This window comes from Primulina huaijiensis, chromosome 13 (assembly GCF_012295235.1).
Source record: "Primulina huaijiensis isolate GDHJ02 chromosome 13, ASM1229523v2, whole genome shotgun sequence".
Taxonomy (NCBI): domain Eukaryota; kingdom Viridiplantae; phylum Streptophyta; class Magnoliopsida; order Lamiales; family Gesneriaceae; genus Primulina; species Primulina huaijiensis.
Genome location: NC_133318.1, coordinates 19,057,445 through 19,073,095, shown reverse-complemented (window position 1 = coordinate 19,073,095; position 15,651 = coordinate 19,057,445). Strand labels below are relative to the sequence as shown.

General features: G+C 33.0%; 1 protein-coding gene and 1 pseudogene across 1 annotated transcript; both read right to left on the bottom strand.

Moving 5' to 3' along the window:
• Nucleotides 1-3,571: 3,571 nt before the first annotated feature.
• On the bottom strand, nt 3,572-8,009 carry LOC140991312 (subtilisin-like protease SBT4.15; annotated as a pseudogene).
• Nucleotides 8,010-10,808: 2,799 nt separating this feature from the next.
• LOC140991812 (purple acid phosphatase 22-like) lies at nt 10,809-13,375 on the bottom strand. The gene is made up of 5 exons (XM_073461980.1): nt 13,187-13,375; nt 12,785-13,079; nt 11,618-12,186; nt 11,383-11,471; nt 10,809-11,301 (listed from the first exon to the last, which is right to left on the bottom strand). Exons 1-5 carry the CDS (start codon nt 13,340-13,342, stop codon nt 11,082-11,084), a joined length of 1,329 nt encoding a protein of 442 aa, XP_073318081.1. The 5' UTR covers nt 13,343-13,375; the 3' UTR covers nt 10,809-11,081.
• Between the last annotated feature and the right edge of the window lie 2,276 nt (nt 13,376-15,651).

The window sequence follows — 15,651 nt, the reverse complement described above, 5'->3', positions numbered from 1 at the left end:
ATAAATAGAAATATTGAAGATAAAATCATTGGACGAATGAGCTTCTTTTCTAATATATGAAAAGTTGGGTTTTCTTCTAATGTATTTTTAATGTCCATATACAACTTAAATTAATATATATGCTAATTCGGTTAATTCGGTTTAACCGAATTTTTCAAATTAAAACCGAAACCGAACCGAATTAACCGAATTAACCGATTTTCTAAAATTTCAAAACCCAACTTCCGAATTAACCGAACCGAATTTCCGAATTAATTCGGTTCGATCGGTTAATTCGGTTTAACCGAAATTTTGCACACCCCTAGTTATAGTTATTTAAGATAAGCAAAGAAATTACAAGTTAACCCATATAAGAATACAAATTGTTAAGTTTGATAAAGAAGGGCATATAGGAAAATTCACAATTGGAAGTGGTATATTTATACGTAAGTAGATATATGTATCATAATTAACATATGTAATTCATTTATTTGTTCAAAATAAATCCCAATTTTTATATATTTATTAATTTTTGGGCTTCGAATTCCGACTTTCGTATAACGATAATTGAAAATTAATATATGTAAAGGTCGAACATGGAACCCCAAAAATTAATATGAAAATTGGGATTTACATTTATTTTAATGGCAACCACAAATGGGGACATGGGTGATTATCGCTTCCAAAATCGACTGGGAATTTTTGCACATTTTTTTCTCCGTGGAGAGTTTGATCCGAGAAACAAAAATATAATATAAAAAAAGTATTGTTATTTATAATGGTACTCAAATGAATAACATAACACATGTGCTAAGTGATGAATCATGTCGACACATTCATACATCAAGATTGAATAAATGATCATGATTTATCCACTTATGAAAAAACTCGATATAACATATATCGGGAAGTGTACTTTCTATCTTAAGCATGCTGCCCCATTATATTAACCGTGGATTTGTTGATAAAATTTGTATCTTGTTGTGAAAAAGTAAAAATTTACGGTAAAAAGTAAAAATCTCAAACTCTTAAAATTATCACACTACACACTTTATAATATTTTCCTCTCAACTCAATTGTGATTTTTTTCACAAATGAGAGATCTATTTATAGAAAATTTTTACAAATAATCCAAAAATAAAATACATCATTACCTACATCATCACACACTAATTTTCAATATTCAACACCTAATTTTACCCAACATTCACATTTTCAACACAAATATTTTTCACATTTTTAAATAATTTTTCAACATACCTTTCTATCTTAAGCATGCTGCCCCATTATTATTATTATTATTAGAAGTGTTTCTTATCTGCTGACATGTCACGAGATAGCTGGTCGGGGAGATTCTGGTTCTGACATGGGCTGCTTCTATTGGTGGCTAAATTTTCTCTTCGTTTTGGATGTAATAAGATGAGTAAAGTTTTGGTGTGTTATGGGCATTATGTGTGGCTTCGGCGACCCATACGTTAGGCTCTTTGAGTTCAATGAAATGGTAATAAAATTAGCATCGAAGAAGAAAAGCCATGTTTTATTCGACTACTGGTTCAAATTTCATCTCAATTTATTTTGTTTGACTTTATTACAGATTTTTATTCACCAGAAGATCAAATTATATATATGACCGAAGTTTACGAAAACATCTGCTCTAAAATACATTTATAATATACTCTCTGTGTCACAAATAGATATATACTTGTTTGTTTTTCATACAAATTCAAAAAATTATCAAAACAAAACTTTTTTCAAAACTTAGTTAATAGATAATTAAATATATACTACTAAATATATAAATTAGACTATATTTTGTGACAATTGAAAAAAAAGAAACATATACGATTAAAAAATATGGAGTAATTTAGTTACATCAGCTTGTGGGCTATTATCGATTTTGACTTAAGAGAATCCATTAGTCGACTCGATTTATATGTACATATATCCGGGTCAAAATACTGTGTTCATGATATCATTTGATTCGGTTGATAGGATGATGAGGGATTATTTATTGAACAATAGATCGATTGATTTTATAGGATAAGAAATAAAATAGAATTGTTAATCAGTGAATTGAATCGTAAGATGACAATGTGTTAGAAATATATCCCTACCATTATATGCTATTAACAAAACATGAGGGCAAAACTTTGTGTGAGACGGTCTCACTAGTCGTATTTGTGAGACGGATATATTATTTGGGTCATTCATGAAAAAATATTACTTTTTAGGTTAATAGTATTACTTTTTATTTTAAATATCAGTAGGATTGACCCGTCTCATAGATAAAGATTCATGAGATCGTCTCACAAGAGACTTACTCAAACACGAGAACCGACTAGTTTTGTAAACGTGATATTAAAAGGAATTTCATTTATAACTATCTTATTTTAACTAAATTAACGTAAATATTAACAACAACAAAAACATGAGAACTGACAATCTTAACAAAGGTGAAACACTTTTTATCCTGCTAATATAGCTGGAAAAATATTATATAAGTTTCAAAAACGATCTTTCCAAAAACCGAACTTTAAATAATGCATAGAATGTATGCATCGATCACTAGTTCTTATTTAATCACAATCATATTTATCGAACCAAACAGTTTCATATCAATCTCTACCTTCTCAGCGAATGAATCTTATATTTGTGAGACGAATCAACCCAATTCATACTAAGAACGGATTAACTCATCTCACAAATATAATAAACCAATGTAACCGTATCCTTATATATTACTTTTGGCTCATTCCGGTACGGTGAATCTAAACCAAAGATTTGGGACCATTTTATATTTAACCTATTATGGTATTGATGGGCATGATGATAAGGACCATATTCGGGATTTTAATCGTCAGGGCATCTTAGTTTGAGTTTCAAGATATTTACTGCTCCATCCCTCCAAGATATTTAATTATTATAATAATATACACTAGTTTTTTTGTGTATAATATTTTTTAATATTAACAATTTGTGCATAAATTTTAGATATTATATTAATATTAAGAAATTTAAAGAAGATATTTTTGTAAAAAAAATTGAAAATTAATTATTTTAAGTAGGATGACTTTTTTTAAAATATTTTTAAATTATGTTTTTATGATAATTTTTTATTTTTTAGATTAGGAAAGACATAATCGTTTTGGGAATATATCGTAACACCGAGATTTACTCAATGTCTTATACTCATGGTACCATTTGGTTTGAGGACGATATAAGTTAAAATGTATAATAAGTATGATAGTAATATATAACATAAGGATAAATTATATGGTTAATTTTGTTATGTTTTGTAAATACCTAAATACCCTTTCATGAATTAATTAATTATATATTCTTAAACTAGCTTATTGGAAAAATTATTACATATTTTTTAAATAACTTCTAATTTTAAAGTGTTAAATAAACATGTTTTAAAAAATTATATTAATCATTTGTTAGTATCTGAAAAATGTTTAGAGAGTGTGAATAAACTCTTTAAAAATATTTGTTTTCAAAATTTGTTTTCAATCATTTTTAGGTGGTTGAGAGTTTTTTTGAACGGTTAGAAATATAAACTATTTTAAAAAGGCGGAAAATGGTTCACAATTTATTCAGACATGATGGTGCGTGTGGCGCCTAATGCGTCAACCATAATATTACCCCCAGCTCCCTGGCAAAACACGATCTTTCCTTTCACTTTTACTCTCGAGCAACGTCTCATAATCGCAAGCACTGCCACAGAAGAAGAAAAATTATATGGTGAAAACAACAGATATGCATATTCTTATACTGTATAGACATAAAATCAAGATTCAGTCAGTACTGTTAAGACACCTGGCATTTCCAATCACAGCCGAACTAGTATTTCGAGCACGGGCTCCTTTTATTAAACGGTACAAAACCTTTTTCGGAGAAAATGTATTAAGCGACGTCCCCTGTCAAGAAACAACAGAAAAATCAGTTTCGTAGATGTTACGATTCGAGCAAATAACAAAAGGGAAAAGATTAACAACTCACATACAGAAAACTTGTCTCCGTTAACCAACTTGACATCTGTGACAAACTTCCTATCTATGGAGCTAGCAGCCACTGTAAAGACCCACGGAGCTACATTTTGGACCGTCCATAAATAAGGCCCTGAGTTTCCTCCCGCACAGACAGTCAGAATCCCCTTTTTCGAGGCATGGAATGCTCCGATGCCTATAGAATCATCCACGTAATTCAGGGTTATTCCCCCCAAGGATATTGATATGATATCCACTCCATCAGCAATTGCTACATCATATGCTGCTAGAATGTCCATGTCATTGCAGCCTGCTTCCCAACACATTTTATAAATTGCTAGTCGGGCAGATGGCACCCCACCTCGTGCAGTGCCTTCTGCTATGTTATATAAACTTGCACGTTTCACTTATATGCATGCCGGCTGCAGTTGAGACTGTGTGAGTTCCATGGTCGTCCGTGTCCAATGGAGTTGTTTCATTTGGAAAAACTATGTTTGCAAGATCGAAGGCCTGTGCGCCAATGAGTTTGCTGCCATTGTCAAACAAGATCAACTCATAAATATATATACCAACAAACTGATGGGATGTTTGGGAGCAAAGATGACTAAACTCTTTTATGTGGATGGCTACATAGCTTATTATAGCTTGGCCCAGTATAATTTAAATGATATAAAGTAAACTGTCAATAGTAGCTAGAGCTTTAGGTAGTTCAACAAGAATTCAGTCATGCAGTTTGTATCATATCCAACCCAAAGTCACCAGTTCGATTCATATAAGGTAAAAGTTGAGAGAACAAATGTTAGCATGACGACTAGCTTTTATTCCTTCTGATGAACCTACCAAACAAGTTGAACATGCATGACCTCCTAATTTGATTAGGTGGGGGCGGAGTAAGCATTAATAAATCCGCGTCTGAATGCGCGATGACATCCAATAGGTCAATCCTCCTCATAATTATAACCAAAATCTTTGAAAATTATACTCACTTGTTGCAACCAGTGAAGTTAACACCTTTGACACATTTCCCCTGTTAGGATGCAACCAAAGTCCCACGTCGGAAAATCTAGAGAAAGATCATGGGTTAATAAAGATGGAATGATATCTCCATTGGTATGAGACCTTTCAAAGTGGACAATATCATACCAGTGTGGAGATATCCGGATTCCATTGGTCCTAACATCCCCTTCCACTTAGAAGGGGGAGGCCCAAACCCCTTATCATTGAAACTTGGGGAATCTGGCCATATTCCCGAAACAAGAAAGAAATCAATACATAATTAATTAAAGGGAAATTTTGAGCAAACGCCAAATTCCACCAACCTGTATCCAGAAGACCTACTATGATATCGCTCTCACATTGATGCTTTCTCATTACATTCTCTGGCATTCCAAGAAAATCCCATGATCTTGTTGTCAGCAGCTTCCACACCTTGTTCGGAAATACCGAAACAACGCCTTGTTTCTCTGTGTAAGCAGACAAGCAATAAGAACAAATCCAGGGATTCAGTTTATAAGGGACGATTAAAGAACCGCAAGACAGAAAATCCCTGTAACCATTCATATACCCGACAATAATTCTGCTTCATGTGGCGATAGTCTTGCCACAAATCCATTAAAGCTCCTTCCATAGCTATGAATCTTGGAGTTTTTAGCTCTTATTTCACTGGAATCACACCTTATATGTTGACATTCAACTCACGTTGTCAAGTCTTCATAATAGAATGCATGCATGTACTACAGAAATTTCATACTCTCGAATGACATCTGAAAGTAGAGTGTGGTGAATGTCTGATAAAGAGACAGACATTCTGTCCTCTGGCAATTCTCCCATGTAAACGATGTAAGGCTGTAATAATTAAGATATGATTACCGTTTAAAATAAAAATTCTAAACTATGTTATTATGACCAAACTAATAATTTTATAATGATATAAAACTCAAAATATATATCAATATAAATTATTAGAGAGAGGTCAAATTTATGAAGATTAAAATAAAATGTATATACATATAATTTAAAAAGTAATTAAAAGGTAGAACTCTGATTTAAAAGAAGTCTAAATACGAATTGAAATTAACTATTACTTCTACTTTAAAATGTAAATAATAGTTAATAAATGAGAACGAGTAAAGAAATATCATAGCTAACCATAAAAACAATTTTTTTTTCAAGATATAAAAACATTACATGCCATGAAAAACCCGTTTGTGTAAATGTGAAATTATAAAAAAATAATCACTTGATTTTAAGAAATTAAGAAAATATTTTTATATTGTCATGAATTAACTAATTATTTTGTAAAACAACAGCCAAAATTTTTTGAGATGTTAATTTCATGTGGCGTTTTTGACCAAGCAATAAGCCTATATATACTGTTATACACTCAAATAAAATCGCTTAATCAGTACTCTCAACTTCAAGAATTTTCCTAATGCATAGAAATTATGTGTTCAGATTTCAAATAGTTAAACATAGACAGAAACGAATCCAGAATTTTATGCTAAGGAGGTATAAACTCAATGTATGAAGAGACAAAATTAACTTAGATACTCTAAAAATTACACACAGAATTTCGATTTGGGTGTGAGACTAGTGTTGGGACATCGTATTTTCGTACCTAAGACCCAACGGAAGTTTAAAAATTTTTGCTTGGACGTCGTGTGTTCAAAACATTTATAGAACGTTTAGAATTATACATTGCGTTCTCAACGTTAGACTCCTAACTATTCTGATGTTTAGACGGATATAGTCCTTTTTGTATATTCCTACGAATGACTCTTCTTCTTTGATCGCCTAATTAGGTCCACGATCGAAAACTGTCTTCCTCGCTTGGTTTGCATTAGAAAATCCAAATGATTTATACGTTGAGACTGTAGCTTCCGAATTTTCAAAATTCGGAGACGTGCAGCGACGTTGGCGCGGCGGTGGAAGGACACGAGGTGGCCGAAAATTACTTCACAAGAAACTCATGGTGGTCGAGACTTGTGTTTTCAAAAGTGGGAGGTTTTCTTTTGTGAATTTTTCTTATTGATTCTTAATCAATAATTAGACAAATAATTATTGATTTTTAATCAATAATTAAGTAAATCTAATTTGCTTATTACAAAATTTTCTTCCCACAATTTGGTGATGACCGTAACTTTCCTTTTCTCAAAAGGTGGCCGAAAGGTTCATAATCCTCAATCATGAATTTTTAGAATTATTGATTCTTAATCAATAATTAATTAAGCTAATTATCTTCATAATCATGTTTGATCCTTGATTTCCTTTCCACTTTGGCCGTGAGTTTATTTGTGAATGATTTTTAATTATATTTAAATTCTCAAATTATTAATATATAATATATTTATCAACTTTTAATAATACATGATATATTAATACCATATATACACATATTTTATATCACAATAATATATATATATATATATATTAATTAAATTAAATAATCATTATTTAATTTATATAATTAACTCATATGTTAATTAAATTCTAGACTCTTCTAAAACATATTTATGGGAATTTGTGCTCATGTTAGTAGTCATCACCACTAGCACAATCATTTAATTAGTAAATTATCAATTCATTAAATAAATAATTCTGAACTCATTATAATCCCGATCGACGATCCGAAAGCGCCGATGTATCAAGGATACAAATTTTGTTCATATAAGAATAAAAAAAATGAAAATTTCGAAGATCAAAATTTTCACTTACCATATTAGGCGACCTGCAGTTTAGTGAACTCCTTTACAAAACAGACAGTTCCACTCTCCTTCCTTAATTAGCAATCATGCTAATTTTCATTTCTTACATCCCATGGAATCAGCAAATAAACTCCTTTATAAGCTTCCTGTTTGATCTCTATCAAACTATAGTCGTCAAATTCCAACCCCTTGAAATTTGACTATCTCAACGAGAACACAGAATCCGATACTTGTGTGACCCTCAATGGTTAAAGGATACATCTAGCCGTGGGTTCACATCTCCATGCGATTCAAAATAACATTTATTCTTATTCGGATTTACTCTAGTTAACCTCATTCTTTTCATCAACTCCGTGATCAAGAATGTCAGAACTTATTTCTGATTGCACCCATCAGATCATGGTAAGAGCGTCTAGTAGCATCGCCCCATGATCCTCTAGGTATCACTGATAGTGCCTGCAAGAACCTTTACTTATGGTCAGCGTACAACATGGTCTCTTCAGCACATATATCTCGATCGTACAACCATTGGTATATCGAGAGTTGCATATGAATTCGATAGCGAAGCAAATTATCTTTGAGTACGAACAGTGTCATGATATGTGCAACAAAGAAAACACCTTTCCCTAAAGCACATTTCTTGCTCTGGCCAGAGACTTCTTGCACTATTAACTCATCAGTTTACATAGGATATCTTCACCCGTAGGCGAACGGTGAATCCACAACTACAATATATTTGCTCCTACGTATTTCGAAACTACACCCAACCTCGCCACCTGATGATCCTCAATGGAGTCGGTAAACAGATCAAAGTGCATGATAGTACGTATAGCATCTACATTGTCCCGGGTCAAAGAACTAATTGTAAGGTCCAAAATTAAGATGACGTAATCCAACTACATGAAATTTAAGAAAATAGAAAATAGCTAATTAAATAGTTTTAATTGTATAAATTGAATATGATGTGCATGGTTGCATGTGTAAAATGTACTTTCTACACTAATGCATATAAACTGTATTTTTAAATGTTGTTCGAGATATGATCGAGGAACGAAGACCGAGACTGAAAAAAAGAAAATATTTTTATTAAATAATTGTTTTTAATTATTTAAAATAAGGTTGATTTTATTTGATATTTTTGAAAATAAGGAGTTTTGAGGTGATTTTAAAAATCCGCCGAATCGTAATTTTTAACGGTATCCGATTTTCAATTAAAATATGGATTTTTCGAGAACTCAGCTAATATTTTCACGAACTTTTCTAACCGAAATATTTTAAATATTCACTAATGAGCTTAATGAGCCTAAAATACCATGTTAATGGGCCCAAGCTCCAATCACTTGGTTTGATTATTATTAAAACCCAAAACCCCATCCCTAAACCCTCATATGCATGCCCACCTCTCCTCACACACACCCACAAACTCTTCCTAGCTGCACAAAGCACACACATACACATATATTTTGAAGGAGAAAGCCACACCTTTGAGAGAAAACCAAACAAGGTCCTCGTTCGTCGTCGTTCGTCGCATCTCAACACGTTTTCGTTCGTAAATTACACAAATGCACGCCTTAACTTTCTTTCGACCATCTTTCACACCATATTACATGATTGAAGCATGTTTGTATGAAAAATATGTTATACTTTTAATTATTTTCGTTTTTATGTCATGCTATGTCAAAAACTCGTGATTTTATGATGCAAAACTTGTGGTAACGATGCATGAAGGGGCTGCCATGATAGGAGCATCCTAAAAGACTATTTCCAGTAGGTTTAAGGGCCACCAAATAAATGGTTAGAGGCTGGACAGGAGCTAGGGAAAGCTGCACGAAAATTATCGAATTTGCATGAGTAGGGTTCGAGCATGGCCTCCTTGATGACCATGGCTTCTAGCTGGGTTTGGGGTGCGACTAGGGCTCGTGCTGGTCGTGGATTGGGCTTAGGAAGAGTCTTAGCATGGCTAGGACTCTTGGACAGCAACTGTAACGACCATGTGCTATCCTGATCTTGGGCTCCCTCGGGGTCCTTGTCCAACTTGGGTTCCCACTGAGACCTTTTCTCTCACGGGCTTTCCGATGCGCCATTACTCATAGGACTTCTCCAGCCCAGGCACTGAAGCTTTTACCTTCTCAGGATTAGAACCCAAGACCTCCTGGATTTATATAGATCTTGGCAGCAATCATGGTACCAATTGAGCTTAGCTCAATTAGAGTTAGTTTTATTTTGAAATATTGCTAAGTTAGGGTTGGTGAACAATTGACGATTTTATGTTTTGAGAAACGAGTAGTGGACGTTTCACTAATGGTGTAACACCATAACTGCGGACTATTCACTTGATAAGTGAGAACCACTTAGATAGTCCGAGGGAGGGTTGTTCAGTGCATCATCATATGATCACTCATATGTGTGAATGGATATCTCCATGCCCTTGCCAATGAAACATGAAGTTTACATCACAGATGCTAGTATCAAGCTCGAGCGACCTTTATCCTTGTTTTAGGTGGCTGATTCGACTGGAAACCTGTTTAGAATATATTGTACACTTCCTAATGAGTTTCATGATCATACGTTGCGACCCAGACATCATGGTACCTATTTATATTCAAGGACTTTATCTATGCAACTTGCATGGGTATACAGATAAAGTATAATGCCATAATCGAATGAAATCGTAAAATATTATTAAAATAATAATTGTTTTACATTAGAGTCAATAAAAACCCGAGCCACAAGTTGATTTGCTAGACACCTACTCTAACATTTAGATACCACGAAAACGATCATATGTATCTAACCAGAATTTAGGTTGAAAAATTCCAAGATCGATCCACCTACATCTATGCGTGTATAGTGGACAGGAAGTTTCAGGATAATTATCATTGACGTAAAATATTACAACTTCGGGAAGGCTTAATTAATTCCTCCACCACCGGTAGAACTACATTAACCAACAGTTGAGCAGTTGCCTAGCTAAAGTAAAGAGTCAGCATTCTGGCTGTAGGATCAATAAAAACTTCAACTTCCGCTTAGTAAAGAATAAACATTGGTTCGGAAATGGTGGAAACCCAGTTCGGTAAAGACTCAGATTTCTGCTGATGCCTATAAAACATGTAATTTGGACACGTATATAATAAAACATGGGTACTCTAAAAATCAAAAGAAACTTATTTAATTCTCATGATACGATTGTTCAAATTCAGTGACATCTAAGCATAATAAATTGCTGTCAACTAGAAATTTTATAATCTAATCATTATATTAATTGTAAATGATACGTGTGAACAACAATAACACCGTCTCATGCAACTGTTGCACAAAAAACCGTACACCCAATATTACAATTATTGAAAAACAATACGTTTAATTTGTGATAATTAATTATAGATCATCAAATGAATGACATAATTTATTATAGTTCATCTTTCGTAGATTTTGATGTCTTTTTTATTTCCTTGCAAGCTCGGGAGGAGCTATGGCTTTCCAACCATATCTCGTCAGCTTGAAGTGAGTCGGAGTCATTGTTCCTGTGCCACGACCAGTGGGCGTGCGTGCTATTATGTACCCTCAACCGACCATGTCCAAAGCTCGGTTCGTGATAGAGTGAAATTGTAGGGCTTGGGCTCTGAAACCTATCCATACATAGCACATCAATTCACTCAATACGTTTCTTTCCAAGCTAAGATATAAGGTTAATGTTTAGAGCTACTTACAACATAGCAAGGCCTTCTCTATTCCCTCCATCACCGATGGTTACATGCATTGGACCACATGGATCAGCCTTGTTATCATAAACCCTTGTCTAGAATAAAAAAAATTCAACCAAATAGTTAAAAATAAATCAGATAAGATGAAAGATACTTCTGAAAACCTAGAGCTTAACCTAAGAATTGGTAAAACGTAGTAAATATTTCTATATGAGTGAATAGCAAAGAAAACTTTACTTACAAATCTTTCATAGGCATGAACATGTCCTGCGAAAACTACATCGACTCGAGCGTTATATAACATCTCTTCCATCGCATTCCGCATGCTTTCCCCTTCTCCCATATGAGCAAGATTGGAGTTGTACCATGGTGCATGTATCAAGACAAAGATCCAAGGCGTCTCACTCCTATTGACCGTCTCAAGATCAGCCTGTAGCCACTTATATTGATCCGAATCCACATCAAAATCCGTATATGATCCAAGCATGATTATGTGGGCTCCAGCCACATTGAATGAGTAGTACGAGTTCGAAGTGGACCTACTTTCTTGATGTGGCATCAACCATCTAGCATTGTATGCCTTAAAACGATGAGGGTATATGATGGGGGATGATTCGACATCGTGGTTCCCTTGTGTTACCATCCATGGCCTAGAGCTGGCATACGGCTCGACCAAACGTGCAAATGAGTCCCAGAGTGGTTGCTGAGTATTAGCGTAGGATAGGTCGCCGGGTAGGAGGAAGACATCATAGTCCTTAGCACCAACATGGGCTAAGGTTGAAGCTGTCCATTCTGTTTGTCCCAGGTCTCCTATGGATGTTCAAAAGTTCAAGCGAACAAGTAAATAAATTAAGTGGTTAGTGCAAAGAAAAGTTTTCAGTATGAAAAGAATAGAGTTATTGAGACAATTATTATAGTTATAGATTGAATATATACAATATTCATTAAATTTTATTTGCACGTGTTTCGAGATTTTATGCCCTAACGGCCTAACCATTAAAGAAATTTCAAATCATATAACTATATAATCCTAATTAATTAATAATTATTTTTAGACAAATAAATTTGAAATGTGAGCCGATTCAAACTATTTCAGAAATTAATCTATTTTGCCCAAATACAATTCAACAAGGCTCGCATGTTTTCAGACAATCGACAAATTCCAATCTCGCATGTTTTGATCGGGCAAAAAAAAATTAAAATTTAGGTAATTTATCTATATCTTTTTTTATTTGGTCATTTTTATTGAATTATTTGCACAAATATTGAATTCATTTAGATTAAATATGTGAGTAAAACAAAAATTAAAACAAGAAAATTTATAGAAAGCAAAGACAAAAAGTTCATAACGATGTTTCTTGCAAGTCTGGCACACATTGCACGTAAAAGAAGTAACATTTTCGCTCACCCGCAACCGCAAACTCCACCGGAAAAGCAGAAGGCGGTGTCCGGAAGCTGTACTCGGGGCCGGAACCGCCACATCTATAGTAGTAGATTGTGCTCGGCTCCAGCGGCCCGATTTTCACGTGGTGAATCTCCCCCGAATTGTAGAGAAAGTAACTGTACGAAGTGCTGGGCCCTCCTTCTGCATAAGCTTCATATTCCCCTCTCTTCTTCCCGTATTCAACAATCGATTTAACTTTTCTGTCCGACGTAATCCATGAAACCCTCATGTAATCTTTTCCCGCCAATGATATATGAACCTGAAAACCGATTAAATAAATTAAATGAATCCAATTTTACGTATTGAGTTGGAAACTTTGTGTTATATGCATAAAATGTACGTGCTGCAGGCTTGTTATATATTAACCTGTTGTGCGTGTGAATCCGGCCGGTCATGTTGCCGGAGAATGAGTGGCCGGGGATTCGGACGGGTATATTCTGGGGAAACTCGGGTTGCTATCATCAAGAAGAGGATGAAGATGGAATTTGGCAACATTATTTTCATTTTTCCAACAAGAAGCATGTTTTATGAATAAGTGTAGGAGGAATATATGTTTTGTGTTCGTAATCTTAGGATTATATATATATAAGGTCATAATTCGTGAAATTTGAAAATAATACAAGCGAGTATGGTAAGGAAATTATTAGAAAATTTTACATTTTTGTTTTTCTATTAAAAAAAGCATTAGTGATCCATGTACTTACGTAAACTTGTATTAGATTTAGATCCATGAATTTTGGAAAAAAGTGGAGAGATATTTGATATGTATTTTTTGCAAATGAGGAAGATTAATTAAAAATAAATAAATAAAAAGATTATAAATCAAAAATAGATTTTAACTTGCGTATTATATTTTGTAAGAATGAAACATTTCTTTCCGAACTACGACGTACGTACCCATTTGGATAGGGACTCTTTACTTCGAAGCTTTAAAGATGTGGAATTATTAGAATATAAATTAATAGACTCCAAAATATTATATTATTTATTAAAAATGTTGAACGTCGAATAAATTTCAAATCAATATAAATGGACTATATTCATTGATAAATACAGGATGTGCACAAGACGTGCCGACTTTTCAAGTTTCATTTATAAAAGAAATGGCTTTGTCCCACGTGGTAAAAATAACACACACACAATCAGAGAATCTGGTCCAAATAATTGAAGTGGTCCGTACGTGTTAATTAAGCCGGCACTTTTATTACGTACAATATCGAGATTGGAAATGTAATTAAATCAAAATACCTAATTTAATGCAAAAATGGACAAAATCCCATAAATCTTGGACTCGGAACCATGCTGGATAAATATTCCACGAGTGTGAAAGTATCGTTCATGTCATGCGAGAGTGCTCTTACGTGGTGGTGTTGGCCACATCAACATGATTATAATCATATTTGCGTGATGAAAAAAAATAATACTGAATTACACAAAAAGGAAAATTATCGTAATAAGATTAAATTTTGACAATATAGAATTACAAGATCAAAATGTAACAAACGATGAAAACCGTTATTTTCTATTATGTTGATATTAATTTCCGTAAAAAGTTTTACGAACGAGATCATTTGTTTCATTTGGTGTGATCACATTCAAAATTAAATAACCTGAAAATTCTTATTTATTATCGATTTTATTTCAATTTTTTGATAATATTAAATATCAAATATTTAAAGTTTAAATAAATTTTAAAAATTAAATATTTTTTTAATGTTTTTTTAACCTTTTGCGTAATCTATAACACCTTTAAAATCCTTACTATTATATAAAAATTGAGCATGTCATAATAATCACGTTTGTGTGTCAATATGACACCAAATTTTATTTTCGGTTTTACCCTTACATAATATTTGTGATGTAACTTTGATGTTCTCAGCGTATTTGTATTCTTTGTATTCCTCCCTATTTTTTCTCATTTTTTCTTCAACTTCTCGTTATTTCATCTCAAATTTCGTATGTTTTGTTTCAATAATTAAACCATATAAGTATGTAAAAATTAGATATAACAATGAGACGGGACGAGTGTGTTTGTCATTCTCATCCTCATTCTCGTTCCTGTCCTTTTGCTTAAATGTCGAGCTCGATTTTAAGAATATAAAAAATCGACTTCTCAGAAGAATCCCGAATAGCCCATCTATCCATCCGGTTACTTGAGCTGACAACTGTGCATTCAGCCCAAATAAAATTTAATCCAAAACCTAAATAATGTACAAGTGATACTGATGGTTCATTACGCGGTTGGCCCAAAATTAATTATAATTATAATAAAAGAAATAATAAATGTTGGTTCTTTGCATAGTAATTAAAGTATCGAATTTAAATTGAAATAAAATATGGTCATTTACTTCTTTACATTGTCGTATTACGTATAAGCCAAGAGATTGCATTAGAATTATTTTAGAAAACTCGAATACATAATTATAATTAAAAAATACTCCATCATATTGTATTTTATATAAAAAAAATTATTTAATTAGAAATAATAAATGTTGGTTCTTTAGTGCCCATATCAATTTAGGTTTTTTTTTTAAAAAATTGTACAGCAATCCAAAAATACTACATTTTGTTTGTTATTATTATTATAATAGAGCTATTATTGTACTCAATAAAAAAATGTACGTAATTATTTAATTTAATTCAAATTCTCATAAAATTAAATCACAACTTATAATAATCCGATTACACGTAATTTTATTATAATAAAGAGAGGAAGTTTGATGATATAGGGGTCACGTGTAGGGTTGAAATGCAATCACAACCATAATGTAATCCCATCAATAGGGGGTGGGGATGGCAGAAATTTGGTATAATTATTATTTGAAATGATT

Excerpts from the sequence above, each read along its gene's own strand:
- LOC140991812 (XM_073461980.1), bottom strand. The coding sequence starts at position 13,342 with ATGCTTCTTGTTGGAAAAATGAAAATAATGTTGCCAAATTCCATCTTC. Across the intron at positions 11,472-11,617 it reads TTCATGCCTATGAAAGATTT|ACAAGGGTTTATGATAACAA; the intron begins GTAAGTAAAGTT and ends TTTTTATTCTAG. Across the intron at positions 11,302-11,382 it reads AGAGAAGGCCTTGCTATGTT|GTTTCAGAGCCCAAGCCCTA; the intron begins GTAAGTAGCTCT and ends ATGTATGGATAG.